At 36.0% G+C, this 27652-nt stretch overlaps 1 protein-coding gene across 1 annotated transcript in view; it reads left to right on the top strand.

The window, feature by feature from the left end:
- CDC14A (cell division cycle 14A) overlaps positions 1 to 27652 on the top strand; it is a 47926-nt gene that overhangs the window by 13393 nt on the left and 6881 nt on the right. Inside the window, exons 4-15 of the mRNA XM_030953406.1 lie at positions 2006 to 2098; positions 4070 to 4149; positions 10245 to 10311; positions 12428 to 12490; positions 15088 to 15175; positions 16773 to 17003; positions 19141 to 19279; positions 20520 to 20679; positions 21284 to 21396; positions 21968 to 22015; positions 23047 to 23175; positions 24120 to 24438. Coding sequence (XP_030809266.1) covers positions 2006 to 2098; positions 4070 to 4149; positions 10245 to 10311; positions 12428 to 12490; positions 15088 to 15175; positions 16773 to 17003; positions 19141 to 19279; positions 20520 to 20679; positions 21284 to 21396; positions 21968 to 22015; positions 23047 to 23175; positions 24120 to 24438 — 1530 coding nt within the window. The remainder of the gene's footprint in view (positions 1 to 2005; positions 2099 to 4069; positions 4150 to 10244; positions 10312 to 12427; positions 12491 to 15087; positions 15176 to 16772; positions 17004 to 19140; positions 19280 to 20519; positions 20680 to 21283; positions 21397 to 21967; positions 22016 to 23046; positions 23176 to 24119; positions 24439 to 27652) is intronic.

Genomic DNA, 27652 nt, shown 5'->3' with positions numbered 1-27652 from the left:
AGGATTCAAAACACATTGAAAAATTTCATATGACAAGGATTAAACCCTTGCATATTGAAAATGATGCAATAAAACTGATCCCTTGTTTTCATCTAAATATTCTGGAAACTTCAGATTATGGCTACTTTGGGTACCAAAGTGTCTCAGAATTGGAATTACTTGATATACCCATATGATTAAAAGATTCATTCTATAAAGTAAAGCAAGAAATGTAGTCTTGCTATATGGAACTTAGTTCTCACTAGCTAGCTTTGCAGTTTAAAATAGTGTTTTAGGTGTACTGTAAACTGCTGCAAAGAACTTTGCTTTAAAATAAGTAGTAGTCAATAAGTTATAATTGAAGTTCTGTCACTGTTGCATAACTACTGTAATCTTATCCCACCTACACATCATGGGTGGAATTGCAGTTAGAGAACACTAAAATTAAAAAATTGAGGAGGGGGAAGAAAGGAGGAATCTTAAAGTACTGGGATTCATTTTGTCAAGTTTTAATAACAATTGAATGCTTCACTAATTAAGTAACGACTTGTGCTTCGTATGTTTGCATATACGCTGAGAGAGATGTTGCTGTTGGCCTTAAGATACAGCCTCTTCCAACCAACAGCAAGCAGCTATTTCAGGAGTTGCAGTCCTATTTACACTCACTTGCATTAGCTCTCAGTCCTTCCACCTCTGGCAGTTGTGCCTTGTAAGAGCAGACTGGAAGGTGCAGTTAGATCTGCGAGTTCCTGTGGGGTTGGGAGTAACAAACTCACTGTGGTGCCTGCATCAGCTTTCTCCTGAGCTGGTCAGATATTTGGTTTTTTTGGAAAATTTGATTCTGTGGTTAAAACTGTTGTAAAATTTGCAGTAAGTTTTGAGATGAGATTTGCAGGAAGTTTTGAAGACTCGACATGGACAGGTTTCTGGAAGTGAAATACAGTTGGCACTACAAATAAAACCCTATTCTGCAGCAGTTACCTTAGCCCCCCTTCCCAAGTGTCAGCAGTGTCAAGAGTTAAAAACCTGAAGTTGGGTAACAGCAGCACTGGTATTAGGGCATTTTATAAATATGCATCTTTTAAAAATAGAAAAATACTTCAAATAATTAGAAACAGAATCTAGTATATCTGTTGATGACTTCCTCAAAACTGTAGGAGTGCTGTAAAAATCGGTCTGGAAAAACATACAGGGGTGTAGCAGAGTATAATGGAAGTGTGGCAATTCATGAAATTTTACAAATTACTAATGCGGTAAATTGCTCAACTTGCCAATTTTAAGTGACAATATTGTCTCTCTCTGGCTTTAAACAGTTTTGCTGCAGCTTGTCATTATTGTTCTTTTCTGGTGCTTGTTGATTTTATTTTCAATGGGAGGTTTGTCCACAGGATTCTGACACAGGCTTCTTTTCTTCATAAAGAAACAGAATTGTGAGTGGTACTAGTTTTGTCTTTGCCTAGCCTTTTCTTCAGGCTTTTCTCTTACACAATCTTTTTCTTTTGTTTTACCTTTTTAAGTAAATTCTTACTGTTGGAGGTTTCTAAATATGTCCATCACCCATTATAAAGTAGTATAGATGGGAGTGTTTAACTTATAAAATGACTGTAGGATTGATTGTTTGACTTTTTCTTCTGTCTTCTCCACAGAATTATGTGCTAAAGAGGTTTAACGTACAGGATGGTGTTTTAGTTTGAAAATTTCAATTTCTTTAATCAGTGTTCATAAGCGAGTGTTTCGAATATTTAAACTTGGGGGAGAAAAAAATACAGGTTTTTATATTGAAGATTTTGTTTCAGCTCCACTTTATAGCATGTTTCTGTACAGCTGACTTAGAGATCTGCCCAGAAACAGTGGCTATTTCCCTGCACTCTTATTTGTCTGTGATATAAGAAGATTGTTTAGAGTATCAGTAATTTTTGCTCCTTTAATTTTAAGAACCTCTTGATAAGTATTTTCTCTAACATGTTTTGCAGCTTTGAAAAAGTGATTTTGCTAAAGTTTTGTTTGTTTATTTTCTTTTAAACAGTATTTCAGCCTCTCAAGGAAGAAGATTGTGTACTACACCAGCTTTGACCAGCGGAAGCGAGCTAATGCAGCGTTTTTAATAGGTTCATATGCTGTAAGTATTTTTGAACACATGGATACTTTAACCTTCCTGAAGAGACTTCTGTGTGTAAAATAGCTTCTCAAGGAGTGCTCCTTTAGGTAGATGGGCAGATGGTCATTTCATTTGTCTCTAAACTGTCTTTGAAAACTCTGGATGAGTTTTAGAGAAACCTGGCCATCACCCTTTAACTCCATTTATTTTATTACATAGGGAATGGCTTTGGCAGATCCCCTGCATGTTTTTCCATAGGATACCATTTTCTTGAATGTTGAAAATCCAAATTGCTTACCTCTAATTGACCATGTTAGGATGAATTGCTTCTCATGTCAGTAGTGAGATTCAGACTGGGAAGGAGAAAAGATTTTCCCACAGCCTTCTTAAAGTTACTAAACCAGAGACAGGTAATAGTAAACTACTATGGCATGTCCAGTTATTTCCTTGCCAGGAGTGTTTTATCCTAATTTAAAAATTTAAATTAGACATCTCAGCCCTACCTGAAACATGAAGGATTTGTTTGTGGTAATCTAAGCAGCTCTAGAGGGGATCTGTTCTCTATACTTCTAATTTTGTAAATGGCAGGTGCAGGTGGGAAAAACACAAATCGAAATTGCATTTGAAATACTGTGCATAAGTGTTAAGGTGGACTTGGAAAATACTGATTTCCTTTTTGTTCTGTAAGCTTTTTAGGAAATATGACATGAGTTTTCCTGATGGCAGGTACATGGGGCCAGTATTGCTACATGTCATGTGCCTATGTAATGGCATAACTGTGAGGAATTTCAGCCACATCATCACTCAGAAGGCTGAGAACATAAAAAGGAAAATGTCAGAGAAAAAAAAAGTTCAGTATTTATTGAATCTGGGTTTTACAAGTAGCAGCACCACATAGTGAGTTACAGTAGTGACAGTGGGGAAAGGGAAGAAAACCCTGTCCCTTGTAAAAAAAACTGCTCTAAGAGAATAGTTAATATCTGTAAAGTAATTTTTTAAGCTTTAACATTGCTTTTTACATATCAAAAAAAGCTTCAGCTTATCCAAACTATTCACACTAGGCTTTTTGTGTTGTTACGGGTTTTTTTATTTGTGTATGTTGCAGAAGGAAAGCACTCTGAAGATTCATCATATTAGATTAAAAATGAAGCTAAGTTTTGGTTGCTGACTTTTCATTGATACAGATGAGTCAGAAAATGTCGCCTTGATTTTTCTTAATGGAATTCATTACGTTTTAAGTGCTGAAGACATACTGTAATGTTTTCCTCTTCATTTCATTTTCCTTCCTCTGTCAATTGTTGCATTGCTCTTGACATCCAAGATCCTTTTGATTTTTTTCAGGAGCTTGTTCAGTGTTTCTTTTCCTCTCCCCTTTCCTTTTGTGTTCTTAATATCTTTTTTCTGTTTCCTCCTGGTGTCTTTATTATGAGCCTTTATGAGCTGTGTGGACAGACAATGACCAGGGTTTAGTTCAAAGTGTCGTGTGTGAATGTCTTTGAGCAGACACAGCTTTGAAGGGCCAGAACTTCTGTCAAATAAAACCTGCAGTACTGGGAGAACATGTGGTACAAATTTGCCCCTAATTCCTTCATAAATGAGACTCACTTTTTTCCTGAAGTTCTCTGAACTACCCTCTAAGGATCTTTTGTCTTTACTAAAGACTTTAGGCTTTAAATGTAAGCTATTTTACAGTAACTCATGCCATATTAAAGTCTCTCAGTTGCAGCAGTATGTGACTTTATTTCCAATTTTCTTTTTTTAAAGTATGGGATTGACAGAAAACAAAGGTTTTGTTGATTTCTGTTGACAGCTGAATCTTTTCTTTGTATAGGCATGTCTTTTCTGATCTGTATATGTCACAGGAATTGGTCATGAAGGAGGATAACAGGCATTCTTACAAGTTTAGTGTGCTGGAGGAAGTTCCTGTCAGGTTAAAGACTTTTTAGGCTCAGGGCTGATTTTTTTTTTCCCCTCTTCCTCCATCCCTTTTAGGTTATATACTTGAAGAAAACACCAGAAGAAACTTACAGGATGCTTTTATCTGGGTCTAATCCACCATATCTTCCATATAGGTATGTGAACACAAGAAATGGGGCTACTTCTCTGTTTTAAAATTTGCTAAAAATTATGGGGTTTAGATTGCCTCCCAAAAAGGTGTTTCATGTCTGATACAGGTATTGTTTGAAAATGACTCGTCTCCAGAAAAAAAATTTTTACATCTCGTGTAATTACTTGCTGTTTGTGGGAATAATAAATCATTTAGATTGATCCAAGTCTTAAGTAAGACTCAGTCTAGCAAACTGTCAGGTTTTGAAAATAGTTCTTAGCATGTTTGTGATTTAGCACTTAAACATTTTCTTCATAATGCATTGTTTTACTATTTGGAATTCATTCAAATATTTGAAATTACCTAGTCCCTAGCTAGTGAGACTGGAGGATTGAAGGGGGTTTTATGCTGTTATATTTTCTCTATTTTACAGAACAGGTACTGATATTAAGGTTACAGAATGTTTTCAGTGAATCATAGATAGTTTCTAGCCTCAATGTGTCTTTAAACTCTGTACTAAGGTCACACTGAGGCTTGAATCTAAGTTATTTTAGCTCTCATGCCTATCTAATAGAGAGACTTCCAAATATATTTCATGGTGTGGACTATGAAATACCCTTATGCTCTTTGAATGAAAATACCTCATGGTATTCTTATGGAAACACTGGCAATAGAATTGAACTGCAAGAAGGTCAATATCCTCTCTTTTAGGGGAATCAGCATTTTGTAAGTAGTGTTCACTGTCAGCCAATGCATTTGTAGATGTACACCTACCTTGTGTATATCAAATTCCTCTGATTCTTCAGCCACTCAGCAAAGGAAGATCAGATTGTCTCTTCTCAGACTTTGCACAGAAGCCAGATGCAGTATAAACTGCTGGGGGGTAGATTTTCTTTTTTATGTCAAGAGCAGTTTGACTATGAAATCTTAAACCATCAGCTACATTTAAAGGTATTAAATCAGTGATAGCTTTTATTGACAGAGAATTTATACACTGATCTGATCACTGATAGCTCTCCAGAACCCAAGAAGTTTACTGAGCTACTGGTATCCATATTTTTTTCAGCTAATCATAAAAAATACTTGGTACAATGCATAAAAAAATCAGTTATTTTAAACATGCCAGTGTTTTTTAACATCTCCAAGTTCTGTATAAGATACAGGTGTCATGATCTACATTAAACAATGTCTTATACGTGCCTTAGCATTGCTTCCATGAGGATCTGCTTCATGATCTTCCCAGGCACAGAGATGGTGCTCACCAGCCTGCAGTTCTCTGGCTCTCTCTTTCTACCCTTTTTAAAAATAGGAGTGATTGTTTCCACTCACTGGGGACTGGGCCTGTCTGCCATGACTTTTCAAATATCATGGAGAGTGGCTTTACAACACCAGCCAGTTCCCTCAGGACCCTGAGGATGGATACATCTCATCAGGCTCCATAGCTGAATAGCTGTATCTTGTTGACCAACTAAAGACATTTATGGTTTGGAATTCTAGTAAATTGATTTGTCTTCAGGTTTTTCTCACCCCTGCCAAGGTGAAAATTCAGGTGTGTAGAAGAGAGGTTTTGACAGAGTGAAGAAACTTGGTTGTTAGGTACCAAAATGGTAAGACAGAAAACTTGGGAGGAATAGTGTGTTTGCAGAACAGTCTCCCAGGACCCTGTTTGCTCCAATCAAAGGCTATAGATTCTTGCCTTGCAACTAATTCCTTATAATACTGATACTGATAGTAGCAGCAATGATAAGAAAATGCTGTTTCTGCTTGACTGGTAAGGACTAATGAAATTAATTGTCTCTGATTTCTTGTGAGGCTGATTGGAACCACAGTAACAAATTTAATAACACAAAACAATTTCCTGTTAAGTGTTAATTGATTATTCATAGGCAATCCTTGTGAATTTAAATTAATGAAATTTTATTTCAAAATAGAACAGTTAGCTACTCTATAATCATCAAAGGAGGGATCAAAAAAACAGAAGATACAGCAAGATTTTCTGGAGATAATTTTATATTATATACAAAAGAGCTTTTTGTGTTTCCCTGAGAAGAGTATACTATCCAAAAACATTGAAGAAAGCAAAGTCCAGCAAAGGGACTACTCAGGTTTTGCTGTCTGGGTTGGCAAAATGATTAGAAAAGATTAATTGTTTAATTCCATTTGTCAGCTTCAGGAGAAAACAGCAATAAATTTATGGAGTAGGATATTCTGAAACATAACTTCTTTGCAGTCTTTTTCCAAGTGTTTCAAGCCCTAGGTTGCTGTGAGAGAAATTATTGTCTAAAGCTAAAGCTTTTGACAGTTGTGGGGTTTTTGTGGTGGGTTTTGTCTGGTGTGGGTGGGATCTGATATGTGTTTGGGCTTTTGTTGCTCTTGTTTGGGTTTTTTAAGGCAAAGCTTTGGCCATGTTAGAGGGAGAAATTTTTCTTGACCCTTGCTGTCTCTAGAAGGAATATAGTGCTGGGAGCTTTTGCTAGAATGATTAAACATCCTGATTTCTTGAGCATTCTTTCTTGCATGGTGTGGGGCTGGCAAGCACTTACGTTTCTTTTGGATCTGCTTTGGACTATGTCAGCTCTTGTCTCTGGATTAGAGCCTAAACAGATTCTGTTACCTGCAGTGTAGTTTGTCCTGCTGGGGAAGATGGGTGTGTAATCTGTACTGGAGGAAATAAAATGAAGGATTGTGATAAGATAAGAAGCTAGATGAGAAATGGGAAGTCTGACAGGGAGGGGCTATTTGGGTATGAAGTTCACAGGTGGAGGTTGGTATATACAAGGATCTCAGGAGTTACTGGTGCTGGGAGAAGGGCAGGTAGATCTGATGAGGGTCTGCAGTGGGACAATCTAGATTGGTTGAGAATGGGAAAGAAATAATTTAATCATCCTTCCTGGTGTTTCAAAGCCTTTGGGACATTTCCCCCTGCCCTCCATTCCAAGACATTTGGAGCATCTCTGTTGCAAGATGTGGCACAGTACAGAGGCTCAAGCCATTGAACCTGTGCTGGCAGCAGTAGCCTTAGGCAGTGTCTGCTTGGCAGAAACAAGGTGGTGCTGTGTGGAAGTTTGCACTCTTTGCACACCTTTAGTGTCTTGAAAAGGACTAAAATAGCTCTTGCTCAAAATATAACCCAAATGTCTTATCTCTTTGCTCATGTTCTAAGATCTATAAAGGAAGCAATTTGGAGATACTAATCATTACTATTCAGTATTTACTGACTTGAATTTATTCTTGCAGCCTGGAACTCAGATGTTATATAACTTCTGTGGTATAGGTCATGTCTGTTTCAATAGTTTAAGAGTTTGTCAGTAAGCAATGATCAGTTAAGTGTTACAACTGGACTATTTAACAAGTTTGTTAATTTGATACCTGAAGTGTCCTCTATTTGAAAAAAAAATAGACAGCTTTGAATAGGGAGAAGCTGCAGCATTGTCAGATTCTTTGTGGAGTACTGAGGTAGGTTTACATGAAGGGAGCACTGAGAAACTGATCTACTTTCATGTAGCTGAGTGACCTCAAAAAGCCCTAATCGGCTTAGGTCTTCAGCTGGTATTTCAGTTAAAGCCTCAGCAAATACAGTTCAGGGCAGGGGTGGAAAAATCAGATTGTTCTTCTTACAAAATTCATGGAAATTTGTTTTGTTTTTATAATAGAAAAGCTAAAGATAACTTGGCAGGGTAAGGCACTACTGTCTTTGAGACACTTTTGTCTTATTTTTGGCTGATTCACTGTCACTTGGTGACGCTCTAGTCTCTTGAAGATCTTCTACTGTATCTTCTTACTTCCATTTAAAAACAGTGCTAACACCACTTAAAATTGTCATGAGTACCAGTTGCCTACTGAGAAGCAGTGTTTCAGATTTTTACCTCAAACTACTTTGTATTGATAAAAAAACAAATATATTTTAATATTATTATGTTCAGTCTCTAAATAATTACATGAATTTCTGAGATGGATTTTATTTCATAGCTTCTGGGGTTTGTTTCTTTATTGGCAAGTGCTGGGGAAACAAGTTGTTTTGTTATTGACAGTGTTTAGAGGTTTGGTGAAAGGGAAAGCATTATGCAGTATTGAGGTCAGCTACAACTGTGAAATAGGATGTGGGATATGCAGCTCTGTAATGCCAGCTCAGATTCATACTGAATCTGCATCTCCTAGAAATACATTGTTTCTCATTTTGAAAGTGAATAGAGTTCTGTCACTGTCTGAAAAGTAAGGTGGCTATTCATTTGGGCATAAAAGACTCCAAGGATACTGGAATTAAACATGTGATCAGCACCTACTTTAATGGTGCCCATCAGGAGCAATGAGGCATTTGAGACACGGGTGCTGGAGGCAGTGCATGGTAGCTGCCAGCATCTGTGTGCAGCTCACTGCTAACAGCTGCTGTGGACACTGCAGCTGAGGATACTGTACACCTGGAATTGGACATCTAGGTCAGCTTCACCATCCTCCCTCCCTCCTTTGTAGTGTTCCTTATTAATGGATTACGGATTATGTGGGTTTTTCCCAGCATAATTTTCATATACAGCACTATCAGATGCCTTATCAGTCAAAGAAGTAATTATATACATACAGATAAAATAAAAGTTATATTCTTGTTACAACAAAACAACATATAAAATAGAACCTGTCTGCCACAACCATATCTTCTATTCATGTTTCTCTAAATATTTAATTTTGTGGTTTGCATTTGTTGATTTTATTTCTGTCAGCCCCTCCAGAAAACTGGTGCAGCTTTTAAACCCTTTCTGCTATGTATGTGGTTCCCATTAGGGCCCTTAATTTTTTTTCCCATAAGACTTTTTTGTTTGCTAAAAGAATTTTGTGCTAAAATGATCTGTTATCATGTGATATTCAAAATAACAATGTTAATCCATTATCTATCAAAAATGTATTGTCTGTAAAATTCTGTATTAAGTTTTGGTATGTTCTGCTTATTCAATATAATGAAAATACTTTATGGCCTCTCATTTTTAAAACTTCTCTGTTGGATTAGGATATGAAAGATTCATACACACTTCAAAGTTCCCATTCCAAAACATTATGGTTAAGTGTGTTTTAATAATCTAATAATTGGAAAGCATTTTTAGATTGGCCTGCCTGCAATATGACACTACCAAAATAGTGACTTTTAATTTTCTTAAAACCATTTTCTATGAACACTGCTTGCTCAAAACTGCTCAACTTACTCTGCTCTTAAAGAATACAGAGTGAATTTTCTACTCTTAAAGTACTTGAGATTGAAGGAGCATATCAAAAACTTCATACAACTTATAGCAAGTTTTATCAAAAAAGAGAAGTTTTCAATGAAAGATTGGAATTTTGAATCAATTATAGATTAATTGGTCTGTCTGAACCTAAAATTTTACTATTCTGATAAATTGCAGTTCTTAGGACTCTGCCTAAGATAGCAAAGAGAAAAGCTGTAAAAGATTCCCTTAATGAGTGATAAGGCAATACTCTGCTCAGGCAGAGTTTTGTTAAAATCATAGTGGTCTGAAGCACACTTTGAAAAGTATTTTCATTTTTCCACAATGCTTTTTTTTTGGTGGTGCGTGTTTGATGGTGAGTCTCACTTCATCTTTTACAGACAAGTTGTAATTTTCATGTGGTATACTGAGGTCAAGTAATTTTAATTATATCAGGATAACTTTTAATCACATCTGTAATCAGGCATCAAAATGGAAGCCTGTAAATTAGTTCCAAGCTATTAGTCTTATTTGCCTGCCCTGTTAGTGTAACTCAATTAAGACTTGAATATTAGTTTAAGCAAACTGTGCTTTATTTGCTACTATCTTTGCACAATCCAGAGGGGATGCAAACCTTCCTGTTCCAAAATAGCATAAATAATTTTGTAAAGAGCATGTATTTACCTGATGTAAAATACCTAAAGTAGCTTGCAATATTTAACTGCATTTAGTCTGAGCTACATCTTGGGTAGGGGAGTACTTTAATCTGAACAAGCTTCTAAAAAGATGTCTTTGGACTTTAATTTAGACTTCTCCAAGGGTATTGCATAGCTTGAATGTATTCTGTTGTATTCTGTTGTGTTCTGCCTTTGCCCTAGTTCTTAAAATAATTCTGTGTATATTAAATTCATTTGTATTAAATCTATAGGGATGCTTCATTTGGGAACAGCACATACAATCTTACCATCTTGGACTGTTTACAGGGAGTAAATAAGGTAATAACATTTTTTCTTAGCAAAACAGGTTTAAATTGTTTTTTAAAACATGAAGAAAATTACTGTTTAAATAGAGTATAAAACCTGGTTTCAGAGCACATTTGTGAATGAGTAGTGATGAAACCTAAGTTACTGAGGAGTGTGTTTGAATACTGATGGTGGAGCAAGGTTGCACTTTGACTGCCTGGCCTGGCCTTTGACAGCTTTTTGAACTTCACCTCATGAAGTGGAACATGAAAATGCACCAGGCTTGGCTGGGGACAGTTCTTCATGCAAGACACTGTGCTGGGTCTGCTGATAGATCATTTATAACTTCTGGTGAGAGGGAATGACAGGTTGATGAGGTCAGTGAAAGATACCTAAGTATCTTAAATCTGTGATTTAATCAGAACAGTTTTTGCATGTACTTGGCCCCTGCTTTCCCCAAAACACTTGGTTCAGTGTTTGACACTGATCTTTTCGAAGTTTTTTAAAACCAGTGAAAACTAATGTGTCTTACTAGTGGTTTGGTGTGTCACTTTAAGTAGTCCTGAGCTATTAAGCTCCAGTACCGTTCTTGTAAAAAATTTTATATCAGTTCTTAACTGGGGGCCTTTAAATTTTGTTTATCATTTATCATTGTTCTTGGTGAAGGGAGCAGGCTATAGGAACAGGGCTGTACAGATACTTTACAGACCACTTGTAATTCTTAAAAGCGGCAAAACAAGTGTTTTTTAAAAATTGGAAAAAGAGAGATCAAGCTTAATATTTTTAGTTCTGTGGGGGTGGGAAAGGAGCTGTCAGTTACCAGCAAGACTGTAATTTGTGAGGCATTCTACAGATCTGAAGATCTGAAGTAGTCAGTGCAATCACTGTAATTTATCTGCAGCTAATACATCAAAAGGATGGTGAGAATCAGTTTTTCCTCCTTTGTTCTCATAAAATTTATTATTTAATTTTTGTCTAGCTCACCTACAGAGGTAAAAACACTTTGGGCAGAAAACATATGCCTTAATTGAAAGTAGCCTTAGTTTACCTGGATAAATTTGGTGTTTGTATGTGTGTATGTCATTTATATGTAATTCAGGGGGCCTGCAAGTTGTGGAGTGCAGCCAGCCAGCCATGCTTCAATGAAATACATTTTTCAAAGTCAGCTGTTCAGACAACCTCTCAGTATCTTAGGTTTCATGACAGGTCCAGTCACTGAGCCTATCTTGTCTATAATAAAGCTATTTTTCATTTGTCCTAAAAAGATGGTGTGTACATAGGAAATAATGGCAGTCTGATTATTGGTTTTAAATGACAGATCTGTGATGTGTCCTTATCACACCATAATTCCAGAATTTTGTGCAATATCTGTTTTTCAAAATGCAATTGGTTCAGTATAAATATATGATGCAGAAATGTCTTCCACCAATTTGGAATAAATACTGGCTATGCATTTCAGAGTCAAATAATTGTTTTCAATATGCAAATCTTTAGTACAAAAGTGACATAATTAATAATAATAAAAATAACCAAATACAAAACTTCTTTCAGTCCTGTAATAAATACTGTCTAATGTAGGCTAGTGGACTTTATTGTACCTGTGAAATGTGTATTAAAACAAATAATGAAACACATATTATACATGGCACTGCATTCTGTATATGCCATTTTGCCTAGGTATTATAGTGGTAAAACTAGAATATCATACTAAGTGCAGAAAATCAATAAACTCTCAGTGTTCAATGTTTTGTTATGTCCAACTGCATGAAAATACATTTGGCATAGGAGTCATTAAATGAGTGTATGACAAAAAGGGAATTGCTTTTTAACTTGTCATCTGCCTTACAGAAAAATCCCCACAAGGTGGGGTGTGTAGAGTCAATGTTACAATTTAAGTGATATGCAACAGCCTCGTGTCCCATCCTCATGTCTTTGGAGGGGAATAATGAGCCTGACATGTTTCAGTGACATTGTTGGAGTTTTTGTTGTCTACGTTGTTCATCTGTGCAAAATGTCATGTTGTCTTAATGTAAAAGCTTCAAGAAGCCACAACCACAAACATTTAGGGATTTAGTTTTGCTCAAAAATTATTGTAAAATGAGCTTATATATTGTATTTCAGTGTAAACTGACACCTTGTTGCCTTTTAGGCCTTGCAGCATGGATTTTTTGACTTTAAGACATTTGATGTGGATGAATATGAACACTATGAGGTTTGTACATTTAATAATGCATTGAATGTGTTTGAGTTACCTAAAATAAGAGTATTCAGTATCCCCAGCTTAAAACATACTGAAAACACGCTTGAATTTGAGTAAAACCCAGTGTTCATATGAAGGTATGTACATGGAAACCTGTATGCTCTTTTTGAAGAACATGCAGGATTATTGTCCTTGCAATTTCAGTACATCATATCATAAATCTGCTGTTTTCTTGTAGCCTTTCTGACCTCTGGGACCTCTCTCATGCTTTCCCAGCCTTCTCCCAGGACACAATCCAGGGTTTCTCAGCTGACCCACAGAATGTTTTCTTTCAGCACTTGTTAGCTCCTTCTTCCATTCCTATTAGTCCCAAATATATAACAAATTTTTTATACCCATATGGATGAAGCGGATTTTGAGGGTTTTTTTGGTAAGGATGCATTATGTGGAATTCTAGTGAAGGAAGTACATCCAAACTATTTCACTAATGAAGTCCCAGAAAGCTAAAAGGTCTATTTCCCTGTTCTGCCAACTTTCCTACAACCTAGATATAGTTACTCTGGTTGGCTCTAGATGCTTCTAGGACTTTGTAACATGCACACCTTTATCTGATGGTAGTAAAAAGTTATCTCAAGCTACATTGCTTTAGAGAAGCTTTAAAATATGCCATGCTGTAGATGTCTGCAGTAGGCAGTCTGTAACACAGATCTGCCCATTGCACTAAACTTGAAAGCATTTGTAGAAGGATTTCTGTATCCTGCCATATTCCATAATGATTAGGTTCAAAAATTGGTATAGCCCTTGCAGAATTACCAAAATTAAATGAACAGGAACTAAAATTTAAAATATAAAATTGCTGATTTTTGCTTACTCCATGTACAAAAAGAAAAACTTCTGAAAACAAATGGTAGTTTGGAATTCTGTATGTATAGTAGGTGTTAGTCTGCTTGAAAGAGTCTTAAAATAATTGACTAAAGCTATCCCATTATCTTGTTTAAGGCTTAACATTATTTTAGCATGTGCAAAGTACATACATGTGAATGATGTTTATATATGCTGTTTGCTGAGTTTAAGAAGCAAGAATTTGGAATCATCTTTAATTTTTTGTCCATTTTTTGGTACGTCTTGTTTTTTTTTTTTTACACATCATGGTCAGCTTTATGTTTACTTATGTCCTGTGCTATATTTCAAAAACTTTAAATGTTACAGGTTTTTGCTATGTTAGGTCTTCAAATATGTGGTTTTGTAGACAAAAGTTGCATACAACTTAAATGGAGCAGGCTAAAAGGAATTTTTTTTCATGTTTATAGTTCTTTCATCTTACTATCTTATCAAGGCAGCTAATTCCCCTTTTGTTGGACTGGAAGTTATTTACTGATTGGGTTTTTTAGTAATAATGATGTTTGCATGTTCTGTCGAGCATATACATACACACATATACAGAGATGCCTGTAGTTCATATTGATAAATTATTTGCCATGACCCCTGTAACTCTAAGGAACTTAATCCACAAATAAAACGGGTGATACAAATACAAAAATATTTTTAGCTTACTGATCAGGACTTCTTCCCTAAAGGGAGTAGGGATGCTGCAGTGCTGAGATGTCAGTCTGTGATGCTGGTGGGGGGCAGGGGTCCTGCCTTGGCACTGAGGTTGGTTCCCTAGTCCTTATGCAACCTGGGTAATTTCCAGGAGTTTCCATTGTTAGGGACATTGGGAGCAAGCCTAATGGGCTCAGCTAAGCAAACAGTTGCTGAATTGATTACAGTGATGTCCATTATCAGAACCTTTCACTCATTAGGATGTTCTGATGAGCTGAGAGCTAAAAACACAAGCTTAATAGTGCAGCTGAACTGAATGCCATGTCCTTAAAAGTCATGCTGAGAATAACTGCATTGCCAAGCAAGGAATGAGCAGTCTTCAATTAAAGAAAGAAAAGAAGGCAGTTTGGAGCTGCAGTTGATGTTACGTATTTCCAAAGAAGCTTTCATTTTCAGCGGTGACAGAATTTGAAGAGCCTTTTTAGGTTTTCATTTAAAAGTGAGGAAGAAATGCAAAATGTCATAGTTTGAAAGTTTATTAAAATCTACTCTCTTTATTTAATTTACACTTTTCTTCTGTGATTACTGGCTCATCAGAGCTTATGCCAATATGTAAATTTCAGTTTCTACAGGGAAAGGGTAATTGTTTTGAAGGCTAATTGGTTTTTAATTTGTTTTCTGTGGAGTGGTTTTTAGCTAGTGCTCCACAAGGAAACGCCTTTCCATAATTTTTGATTAAAACATAGAAGACTGGTGGTGTTTGTCAGTATTATTAGTAGGTGTCCTGAAACACTGAACCCTCTCAAGGGGAAATATCTTACATAAAGGATCTTTCTGCTTTTATTGGAAAACTTAAGCAAGTTTTGTTTACATTTCATTTTATTAAGATCTGAGGAGCAGCTTATGTATAATTTGTCCCATATAGTTAAGCTAGCTAATTACATTTGAAGTGTTTCCTTTTAATGCCACAAGAACACAGTAAAGAGTAAAATAAAATCTTGAGTAATTTTTTTTTTACCTTGTATATACAGATATTAAAATGTTTTTCTCTTCTGAAATTTTTGTAGCGAGTGGAAAATGGTGACTTCAACTGGATTATTCCAGGAAAATTTTTGGCTTTTAGTGGACCACACCCGAAAAGCAAACTTGAAAATGGTATGGTGTATGTTTAATGCTGTGATCTGATCTTATTTTTCCAGCATGTAAAGCCATCATAGCAAAAAGGCAGAAGGTGATATAGGATTATAGATCAGTTTTAATCTTCAGAAATAATCATCCAGTGAGCATTGTATATATGCTCATAAAATTTAATTCAAAAAGTTTTGGAATTCTTCTTTGCCAGAAGAATTTCAATTGTTCTAACAGTCAGTAACTTTTCATCCTGTGACAAAGTGCCTGAGAGACTCAGGTCACTTACTGTCCTCCTGGAACCTGACACCTGATACAGTAAGTGTGCAGAACCAAAGGTGAGTTGCATTCAACACAGAAGGCTGTGCTAAGGGTTTTGTGATACAGACCAGGAAAGAGTGTTGAAAGAAGCTTGCCTTTCCTACTGAAGATACTTGGGGTAATGTGAAGAACCTGGGGAATGTGATTCTAGTGGAATAAAAAACAAGAAAACCTTGACTGACAGGAAAAGTAGAGATTTGGTCCAGCTAAAAGGAAAATCAGTCAAATACTACCATCAGTTTTTTTTTAATTTGACTATATTATTTGTGCCATGTCCTGTTTATGTGAGCATATTTTCTGAATATCTACTTGCCCTCCCCATCCCCTTCTTCTGCTCTCTCATGTTTCTTTTATGACTGAAGTCCTGCCGGTTACAAAGCAACCACTGAAAATTTAAACAAAATCCAGAAAAAAAATATTTTGGTTGGTTTGGGTTTCTTCCCTAATCATTGTTGCAGCCCTTTCTTGCAGAATTTTTTTCTAAATTTACCTAAATTGTTGCATGGAATTTGGAAAATCTGTGTTTTATTTTTAACATATATACCTGAAAATTATTAAATTAATGCACTTAAAATTCAGTTATGAAACTAGAAATAATCCTCTCCCAGGTGATTGCAAGTACACATTACAAAGCTATGTTTTTCTAATTATCTTGTGATTTGAATTGCACTTACTAATGCTTTTATGACTTGTCCTGAGCAGCTGTCTTGTGGTAGGTCATTGACCTCCCTCCCTGTCCCCCCATCTTTATCTGGAGGATTCTTTTGTCTCTCAGCTGAGAATCAAGGCACTAAAGCTCTCTTACTTCCCAGTAGGACAGGAATATTTTTGGTACTGCAGTTTATCCTTTGAATGTTTCTCTTGTCCATAATGTAGATGAGCAATCTGTTTTCCATAAAAACAGTGTTTCCTCTTCAAGCATGCTTTTATTCTTTGATCTGCAGCTTGACTCTAGATTAACAGCTGTTCTGAAATGCTGAATTCATACATGTCCCTATATTTATGTATAAATCCCCTTGCAGATAAGAATGGGGGCGTAATGTGAGACAGTACAGTGTTTCACATAGATTCTGTTTTAACATTTTGTCTCCTAATACTTTTTATAAAAAAGTGGTCTTAATGAGCATTTTTTGGACAATTTTTTTATATTACTTAATATGTCTATTCTGAATAAAGTATTAAAGCGTCTTAGTATTAGTGTGTTTATTATTCAAGAAGTTTTCAGGGGCTATTTTGATTAGTGGGATTTTGAACTTCATGAACCTAGGACATTAAAATATTGTGGCTTTATTTATTTTTATAGGTTATCCTCTTCATGCACCTGAAGCCTACTTTCCTTATTTCAAGAAGCATAACATCTCAACAGTCATAAGACTAAACAAAAAGATTTATGAGGCAAAACGCTTTACTGATGCTGGTTTTGAGCATTATGATCTGTTCTTCATCGATGGCAGCACACCAAGTGACAGTATAGTCCAGAGGTTCCTGAACATCTGTGAAAATGCTGATGGTGCCATTGCTGTTCATTGTAAAGGTATGTGCACCTGTTCATTTCTGACTGAAGTTCAAAATAAGTATAAATCCATAGAGTGTATCCCAGAAATACAGCGTTTAAGAACACTTTCAGATTGTGAGTGTAATAATGCTTTATGGTGCTTGACTAAATATATGCCAAATATTTGTTATTTTCCTGTGTGTATGTAGTCCTTACATCCTACACTGTTATTTGCAGGAACTGACAATCTGTTGTTCATTGTTCTGTGGGGTTTTTTTTGATATGACTTGAAAACTTGAGATTTAGTTGATGCAGGTTTCTTTTTTGCATTATGCTTTCACAGCATTATGATAATTGGCTAGGAAATGCAAAGCACTAAAAGGTTTTCTTTGTGCTTTTTGACTGTTCTACATTTTTCTGTGGTGTATGAATTCCACATTTCAAGTTGATGTGAGTTATTGTGATGCCAGCATTTCAAACCAGCCTAATTCAGCAAACCAGCCAAAAAATGCACAAAACATGCTTAGTCAAGAGAGATTAACAAAGGCTTTTAAGGGTTCAGCCTGATTTATGTTTAGAGTTGTGTAAGGACATTGTGGAGACAAATGTCTTGCCTGATCAGAAGCAAGAATAGCACTGTTCATAATTTTCCCATAAACAATAAATATGCATATCAAAGATAAACAGGTTTATTTTCCAACAAGTTGTTACTGCTGCTAGAACCCAGAAGTTCTGGCATTGATAAACTGGGAATCCCCTAATTGGCTAAAAAAGAGTATAAACCATTGATTAGCAGGAGATTTTTAGTAAGTTGTTCTCCAGCCTTAGCTGCTAAAGGAATATAACATACTTGGTAGTGAGTTAGAGATGCACTTTCAATCCTGAAGTTGAAATTTTTGGTCTTTTATCTGACCATTTTGCAAGCAAATCAACAATCTTGTTCTTTTTGTTTTTATACCACCCTAAATAATCCACTAGTGTTAAATCAACAATTAACTCAGGCCTAACTCAGGCAGAGTTATATTGCAGAGATGTTCTGAGCACAGCTGTTACTCTAGAAACTGCTTGTCTCAGATGAGAAAGAGCAGCTAATTGAAAAGGATTGTAATGGGAAGTTTGTACATTAGCAGAATGTTGGAGGAAAGAAATTAAATCAATACTTTGCCTTTTAAATGAGTCTTCAGAGCTTCACTTCCAAGCTACAATTGTGGACCCTCACTAGGTGTGAACATCTACCCTTCATCCTACCTAAATCATGTTCACTTTCAAAAAAGTCAGAGTTAGTGGTTAAATGTAAAGATCTTGTAGTTGTGTATGGAGTTGTCAGCAGAGATGTTTGGCTGCTTGGGGAGTTTTCATTTGGACCGTTGTTGGTGCATAAACAATAGCAGGCCATTGTGAGACTGTAAATTGCAAATACTGTATTTGTGGGAAATAAGGTTTAAATGGGGAAACACTTTACTAGTACATGAGACACAGAGCTAGAAAGAGATTAATTCTCACTCTCTAGTTTGAGATTTTACTGATAGTAAAAGCTAATTTCTCTCTGTCTCTGTTATCCCCTTAAAACCAGTATTAGTTTGGGATTTTTTACGCAATGGGTAAAATTTTTTTAAGCTATTGATATCCACAATTATACACTGGTCAGCAGCCATTGCTGTTTATACAGATAGCAGAAAATAGGTTTTTTTGCTGGTTTCACAACAAAACTGATGCAAAAAGAAAAACCCACTGAGTTGCTCTCTGTTGAGATGTGATGTATTTGCACCATGGGTTTTAGGTACTTGTGCTGGCCTCTCAAAGGTGCTTTGATTATGTTTTTTTACTGGTATCATAAATATGAAGTTGGTATCCAGCTTGATCACAGCTTTTTAAAAAATATTGGCCTTTTTTTGAACAAAGTTTGGAGTAGAATTTTTCAAGTCACAAGTGATTGCTGTTATAAGTGTTCTTTTAAACCTTAACTTTTCCAAAGTATGAAAGATTTGTCTCTGTATCTACAGAGCATTGAAATTGAATTATGTGATAAATGGGACACTGACTCATAAATTATTTCTTCAAATACTGACATAGTGAATAACATTGCATGGAAGCTTTCTTACATCCCATACTTTTATTTGATAATTCTGGAATGCTCACCATTCATATGTGGCTGTTGATTCTTGTGTTCCTGCAGCTGGCCTGGGGAGAACAGGAACACTGATTGCATGTTACATCATGAAGCACTACAAGTTCACACATGGTGAAGCCATTGCTTGGATAAGAATATGTCGCCCAGGCTCTATTATAGGACCCCAGCAAAACTTCTTGGAAGAGTATGTATAAATATATATATATATATATATGTGTGTACCTTCTTTGCTCCTCTCCATCCCTGTCCATCTTGCACTGTTTATAGGATCTAATTTGTCTACTGACACTTGTAAGTTATTGCCTGTTCAAAAGATTTAAGGTTAGTTAATAGGGGATTGAAATCTGAGTTACTCAGAAGCAGTCAGCTTCTCTGGAGTTCTGTGCATTTTGTCCCCTTAGAGGGACACAGGGCCTCAAGACTGAATGTTTCTGTTCTGGGGAATTTAGGAGTTAGTCAGATGTGTTGGAAGTGGACAGATGTGGACAAAAGATGAAATCAACGAATAGGATTTATTAACTATTATCATTGAAAGACTAGTCTTTAAATACTTTACATACCATCTGAAGTGCTTACCTTTTGCATTTATAATTGAGCAAGTTTAGGCAGTTGGCTCAGAACCATTAGCTCTGAAGGTTTGCCATAATCTTTTGTTTCCAAACAAAGGTTTCCAGTGGAAATGTATTCTGATGTAACTCCTCACTATTTTCTTCTTTGTTCAGTGTAGGAATTTAATATTGTTTCAATAGTATGTGATAGGGTCTCAGTTCTTGGATGGAACTAGCAGGACTGGTACATACCCAGCAAACTTCCTTATTGAGGAATAATGCAGCCTCATCAAAAATCTGCTCTGCCCATGCACATTGTAGCAAAGAAATTGCTATTATTTTCATCACCTGTGTGAAGTATATATTCTTTCAGTTTCTAAAAATTGATATTAGAGTCCTGGTGAACTTTACATGACTACATCCACTTGCACTTCACAGGTCAGCTGTAGTTTCACTGCATAATATCTGTATCCAGAAAACTCACACTAATAAGTTGCAAAGTTCTGTATCATCAGTTATGCCACACATGATGTATATAAAAACACTGGTTTATATTATTTTTTAAGTTGTGTTTTAAGAGCTTTAAAATGTGATTGCAATTCCTGTTTAGTTAACTTCTTTCCCCAGAAGGATTTGAGAAAATGAAGTTTTAGTACTGTTATGACTACAGACTAATATAGTGATTCTGGAGGTTTGGTGGTTTTTTTTAAGTTTTGAGGTTTTAAAATTGTTTGTGCTAGACATGTAAATTTGTTTCCAGATGATGATGTGCGGAAGATTCAAATGTTGGCAGTCTGTAAGTGTGGCGTGTTTTCATGTTTTTTTCTATGTTTGCAAATGTGCTGATGTGAATGGCTTTGGTTTTGTGTCCTGAAGGAAGCAAGCAATGTTATGGAAGGAGGGAGAGCTCATCCGATCAAAGCAGAAACAGGGAGGAGTCGTCGATGGAAACATTAACAGAGTTCTTTGTGGCTTAAATGACATTTCCATCAGTGACAACCTGAACAAAGCACCAGACTTGGATCAATTCAAGGAGGTAAGTGTCCTTAAGGAGAAATTTCAAATAGACTGAAGCTGAGCTTTTAACAACTAGCTATAGATAATTTCTAAATATTTTTAGGACATAATTAGAACAAATCTCCACTTAATAAAAAAGATCAAGTAATATTTAAAACTGTTACAGGTAATTTTTCAAGCTTCCAAAAGTTTGCATTATTTCAAGTCATTGTCTCAGGATTTTCAGTTGTTTTCTTGAGCATGAAGGAAAACAAAAAGTCAGCTTTGCTCCTGGAAACCAAAAATCTGCTTATTCTAAGTTTTTAACTAATAATAATGCAGGTGTGTATAAATGTCCAACAGATTCTTGAAGTAAATAAATGCTGGCATTAGGCTTGAGCATCGTGAACTTTGAGGTCAGGTTCTGCAGAAGGTCAGGTTCTGCAAAAATGTGAGTGTGTTTGTACAGAGGCACATTTCATGTACCAGCACTATGCAAAGAGTGGTGCCAGTCTCTCTTTGCAGGAGACACTAGAACAGACTTCTAGGTTCTGACCTTTGCGAAGGGAGATACTCACTGCTTTCAAACTACGCTGCTCCTGGGATTTGATAGATTCCCTTGCTTGCATGCTTTTGCTTCCCAGAATGATTCTGAAGACAAGGATGTGGAAGCTCAGAATGGGATGACACAGGGAGATAAGCTGAATGCCTTGAAAAGTCGTAGACAGCCTTGTTCTGCTACAACTGGAGCTCTCAGGTAATTATACCAGTCTGAGGTCATTTGCAGTTTTAAATTCTGTCCATGCTATCAGATCCCTGTGGGAAGTACATGATCTTGTTTAAGGCAGTGGTACTACCTGTACCACCTTCTGTGGTGGAAACTTCTCCAGGTATGAATCTATTAGTTGCAAATTTGGTTTATTAATCTTCTCCTTTTTTGCCCTCTGCCTTCCTGTTTAGGGATGCCTTCTTACTGTGTAGCAGTAAAAGATAATGTAAAAAATACTTCAAAATTTTCAAATTTATATCTAGTATTTTAGAACTTACGACTTGAACAAAATATTCTTAATCAAACTTAGTTGTCTTTCTATAATTACTTTTCTGTACTCCTTATAGAAATTTAGAATTTTTCAGAACCAATAAAAATATGAACTTTGAAATTAAACCTGCAGTAACTTTCTGTCCTTTTACTGTAAATTAAAACACTGATTGTCAATAATTCTACTTCTTATTTTTATATTTTAAGCCAACCTGAGACACAGATATGATTTGGCAGAGGGGAAAGGTTTTTTATCCTTGGATAAAGATTGCTGCTTTTGTTTCTTTAGGCTGCAAGACATGAAACTGAACACTTGGTCAATATCACAACCCTTCAGGTACTGACTTTAAAATTCTAGTTCTAAATTTATATCACTTGACTAGGGTCTTAATTTTCAGTGTTTTGGATCATTGCTAATCAACTGATGTGATCACTATTTCAAACTTCTGAGCATAGGCAGGTAACAAACCTTTTTAAACACCTGCAAACTGCATGCTTTACCCCAGTGAATCTAAAATACAGTATGTAAGACAAAATTTCTTTCATTATCAAGCGTTAATACTGAAAAGAGCATATTATTTTCAGTTTTGTGACCTGAACTTTTGAGTTGGATTTCTCCAGATGGCTAGCACTGGAAATTTTCCAGATGGCTAGCGTTTCTTGGTGTGTAATTAAAGCTGCTCAATGTCATTTTCCTTCTGTGCTTGTAGTTGGAGATCTGTACCCAAGTTTTTTCATCCTTTAAGGTCTGATTGTTGTATCCCCTGATCTGGGGCTAGAGAAATTTTTAATTAATTAATTAATTAATGTGGACAGCTGTAATAGTAACAATTTGAGTAGTCCAGTGTAACATACATACAGCTCATTATCAACACATGAAGGATTTTGTCATTAAGAATCCCACTCTAGAAAGAGCTGCATGTTCTGTGCAACTTTGTGGAAATTTTCATTTGGAAATGATGCTGACCTCATGAAAGCTACAGTTCTGGGTTTTTCTACTCATACTTGCTCTATAAGCTCAAAAAGTACTCCTAATGAAGTTGACATATAGAGTTCTAAATTTTATGATAAAACTTACAATGAATCTATAAAAAATGGACACTTGGCCTTCATAAATTATCAAGGTGAAAAGTAGCTTGTAACTTTTTAATAAGATGCAGCAGGGGAAATACTTGGAGTGGATATCTGAAAAGTTTTTAAAAAAATATGTTTAAGCAGGCAAACTTGAGTTTTTGCTGTTGAGCTCTGAGACTTGAGAATTCACACTTATTAAAATGCCAATCTATGTACTGATAGATTATATGTGTTGGAGATGTATATTTTAATTATAAAATCTTGCTTCTCACTGGAACTCTGCACTCTTTTTAGACTGAGTACTTCAGGTGGCACAGAAGGATCCATGTCTCCTCTGAAGGCCTCCAGAGTGATGGCAGTCACTTCACCATCTGCAGAAAGAATAAGAAGAATTTCCACATCCTTAGGCTCTACCCTTAAAAGGTTTTTTTTTTTTTCTTCTTCTCATTTTGGTACAAATGCTTGCATTATCCTACAGTGGTTGTCAGCACATCTGCAGCCCATGAAGTGCTTGCTCTTCTTGGCTATAAGAAGACTTAAATTTACTTACAGTGATTTGCTGTTCCACTAGCCAAACTTTAGTTGCCTACAGATTTAAAAAACAAACAAAACCCAAAATCTGTCCTACTGATCTGAGTTTTATACAGATTGTGCCATCAGAAACAGTACTGTCTTGTTCAAATGGGTTGTCAAGGTTTCTTTCACTTATCTCAGTTTACAGATGTTTTGTAGATATTCCCACTAGTCTATATACTATTACTCTCAGAATATGGAGTGGTAATTAAGGGTTTTTATGAACCCTTGATTTATTACTATTTAGCTCCATTATAACTATTGTCCTAAGTAATTATATATATTAAATGACACTCAGAATGATTGATGCATTTTTATTAAATATGTGCACAAATATTTGCCTGAACAGAGTAACCAGCCTGAGATATTTCAGGACACCCTATTTCTAGTCTCAAATTTTGTCATATTATTCCTTGGTTACCTGAAGGCTTGTATCACAAAACTGATTGCAAGAAACAGAGGAGGAGTTCTTAAACTGTTCCATGTACACAAACTACTTCAGTGTAAATCAGATACTGCCTAAACCTTTTAACACCATCTCTTGCATGCAGGTGTTTTTTGACAGAGGTGAAAGCTCATGGTGTAGTGCTTGAATAAGCAAAACGTGGAAAGTTCTTACAAAGAATTCTCCTTTTTGTTACTTAGGAGCTAGAAATGAACCTGTGTGCAAACACAGATTATTTCAGAATGGTGTGTGTTATTCACCTAATGTCTTCTGAATTGTCTGTTACATTTTTGTATTTATCTCTACATACCTTGTGAATATTTTTTCCCTGCATGTGTTTTCCATTCAGCGTTTCCATAAACTCCAGACTAGCCAGTTCTCTAGGGAACCTGTATGCTGCTTCAGATGTTGATGAGAGCAATGAGACATCATCGTCCTCTAGGACAGGTTTTACTGTAAGCCATATCTCCAGTCACCTGAATGGCAGCTTGCAGCTGCCACACAGAAAAAACCATGAACTGAACAACAACTTATACAACAGAAACAGCAGTAGTGGCAACAAGCTGAGCAGCCCAAGCAGTTTGCACAGCGCCGTGACAGATGAGTATGCACCAGCCTACCTTTATGGGCCTTACAGCTCCTCCAGCACCATACCAGAGGCCATTCCTGTAAGTCACAGTCACAACAGCACTTTCAGGCAGCTCACTGATGCTTTTCTTCCTTGCTTCTATGAGCAAAACTGTTGCAAAAAAAATCTTAACTCAGCATAGTTCTCCAGCTTCCTCTAATGTTTCTGAACAGCACTTTTGTCTGTTGCCTATCATTTCAGCTGCTTTTTTTCCCCATCTCTTCTAAGCATCTCTTACATGGAAGCTTCATGAACATAGATTGTGCCTGAACTTTACATCTTTTCTGATAACTTTTTTTATGGACCTTCTTATCCTTTAGATTTTATTTCAAATTATCCATAACACAGTCTATAAGTTAATTATGTGTCTTCATCTTCATCTTAAAAAAAAGATTTTAAGAAGCCTTTGTATGTATCTTAGTAAACAGAAGGTAGAATATCTGTAAAGATAGGGCTTATTTGAGCAATTAGTGCTCTTGACTTGAAACCTACTCCTTTTCTAACACCAAATGTGGAAAGTATTATAAGCAAAATATTTCTGATGGTCTCACATTGAAGCTTTCATTCCTCAACAACTTTGCTGCCTTGGGCTTATTTTGTGCTCTCTTTCTGTGTAAAAGAGTCTGTATAAAGAGGATGTACAGATAAACAAATGCAACTTGAAAGTGTTTCTATACAAAATGTAGAGAAGAGAGACTAGAGAAGCTTCAGTTATGAAATCAGAAACAGCGTCATCTATTCTAGGAAAAAAAAAATCATATCTACTACTATAAGTCTAAAACCAATTTAAAATACCTGATTTCCAAGGATTTGATAGCCTACTAATTATAAAAAATAGTACACTGTTTTTAATAGATTTTTGCCTATGATTAAGGGAGTCTGTCAGCCTCTCTCAACTAGTTCTGACACTTAGGTTTTTTTTTTTTTTGCTACGTGGAAATAAAATTGGCTTTGTGTAAAATTAACTTCAGAGTATTGCACATCGCTCTTCTGTTTCCTTAGCACTGATAAATTATTTAATATAAAGAAAGTTCTGGTGTTATACCTGCTAGTGGTTTTGGGTGTGGTGAGTCTGTCTGAAAACAGCTAATAACATTCATTGAGTGTACCCAGGATGTCCTGCCAAAGGTCATTCATGGGCTGTGTTCTTTTCTTCCTGCAGAAGTGGAGGACCTACCCTCTTGTTAGCAGCTCGGATGTGGCACCAGTCACAGTTCAGAAGCCACATCTCTGTAGCTTGGGAGTATGAATTGCTATTTCTGAGGATAGCTGACAGTAGGAAATAAAATCTCATTATTCCATTGTGGAATTAAATTGCATGTGTGACTGAAATGTAATCTCTATAAACAGAACATTGAAGTTAGTTGAGGGAACATGGTTCTGTATTCTCTAACTCAATAACTTCTTCCTACTGTGGTAGAATCTGCTTGACTAAAGCAGCTCTTCAGAATACTTGATGCTTTCAGACTCCTTGTTTAAAAAAAAAAACTTTAGCTTCTTATCCACTACAGTTTATCTGGAAATAAATGCTGATGTTCCATGATCTTAGAATCACTGTTCTGCACTGAGTTTAAAATTGAGTTTAAGCAGCAGCAGTAACTTTTTGCAAGGGAGTTCTAGAATGTTGCCACATCTTCACCTCTTTAATTTGACTCTGCTTTTCCCTGCTACATGGGATTGTAATAAATATATATAATTGAGATTTTTCAAGTGAGATATAGAAACCATAGCAGTTTTTCTATGATGAAACAAGTTCTAGAACAAGAGGACTGTTCTTGTTTAACTAATTTGGTTTAATTTCTTCAGGCATAGAGATTAAGAGAGAGGTGAAAAGCTGCATATCAAGCCAGGAAGGAATCTTTGAGATACATTGATGAGTCTTTCATTTGTTCATGCATTCTGTTTGCTCTGCAAACTCATCCTTTTTAGGTGTTCCCAGTCTTCAATCCAATATGCTTACAAAAATTCAGTCCTCTGTTCTTGTTGAGTATGCTGGAACTAAAAGTCAGTATACCACCAGTGGGTGAGAGCAATCACTCCTCTGAATAAGAAGTGGTAAATTGGCTGATTTTATTTTTTTTAATGTCTCAATACTGTCTCATATTTAATGTATTGAACAATAATTCTTTGGAGAGTCAGCCCATTCCCATTCTTTTCAGTTGTTTATTTTGTGAATTTTATGCTGCCAGCAGCATTTTTAGAGGGCTTTTTTAATATTTTACTTACAACTACATATTATGCATAAGGCATATGCATGTAAACTTACATGCAGCATCCTAAGGGGAAGAAACTTCTTGTAACTGTAATATGACTTAGTCATGAAAATAAGCTGACATCATTCACAACAGGCCAGAATTTACAAGGGTACCAAATGACAATGTAAAGCATTACAAAAACAGCAAGCCTGTTTTCCTCAGGCAGCTTGAAAGGTTGAATGTAAATATAACATCTTAAAAGCTAAGAACTGTCACCTCCTTTGGAGAGGTAGTTGCTGTAACTTAATGCAGCAAATTATTTTTTACAGTGAAAGCCACGTTAGTGGGTTTGTTCCATAGGCATAGGACAGGAAATTAAGTGCTGGTGACACTTCAGGTTTCTTTTCTATCTAGATAGTTACAAAATTGTAGGATAGTGCTATGTCTCTCCTTAATCTCATAAACCCTCAAGGTGCAACATAGTTGGCTTTGACACAAAAATTCCCCAAATCTGTGTGGGGAGAGGGGGTGGTTTACAATGTAACCTCTGGAATTGTAGCATGCCTTTTTTTATTAGACAAAGATAAGTTAGGAAAAGGGGGGAAAACAAGGAATGTTGGTTACTGTGTAGTATAAGGAAGAAGAAAGCAGCAATTCATGAACAGGTGAAATAGCCATGTTGACAGCAGAGACTTGCTGACAGCTCTGTGCATTGCAGTGAAGGAGGAAATTAATTGTTGTCTCTTTGCAGTAGAACTGTTAAGTGACTTAAACCATTAATTTAAATGAAATATCTTAAGCATAGTGTAAAGTTTTAGGTTAAATGGAAAGCATTTTTAAAGAAAAAAAACCTTTCTAAAATGCAATATTCTCCTGTTATAAGAACATCTTTAATTTTCTTCCTACCTATCTTAATGACTTGATAATGCATAGTGGGCTATAAGGGATATAAAGGATATAACCTGTGATTAATTTTTGGCTTGATATTGCTGGCTCTTGAGAAGTAGAGGTTATACACAGTCAAATGCAGCAAGATCTTTAACAAGATTCTATCTCCAG

This window comes from Camarhynchus parvulus, chromosome 8 (genome assembly GCF_901933205.1).
Source record: "Camarhynchus parvulus chromosome 8, STF_HiC, whole genome shotgun sequence".
In the NCBI taxonomy this organism is placed as follows: Eukaryota; Metazoa; Chordata; class Aves; order Passeriformes; family Thraupidae; genus Camarhynchus; species Camarhynchus parvulus.
Note: the sequence above shows the minus strand (reverse complement) of the source record. Positions and strands in the feature narration are given on the sequence as shown.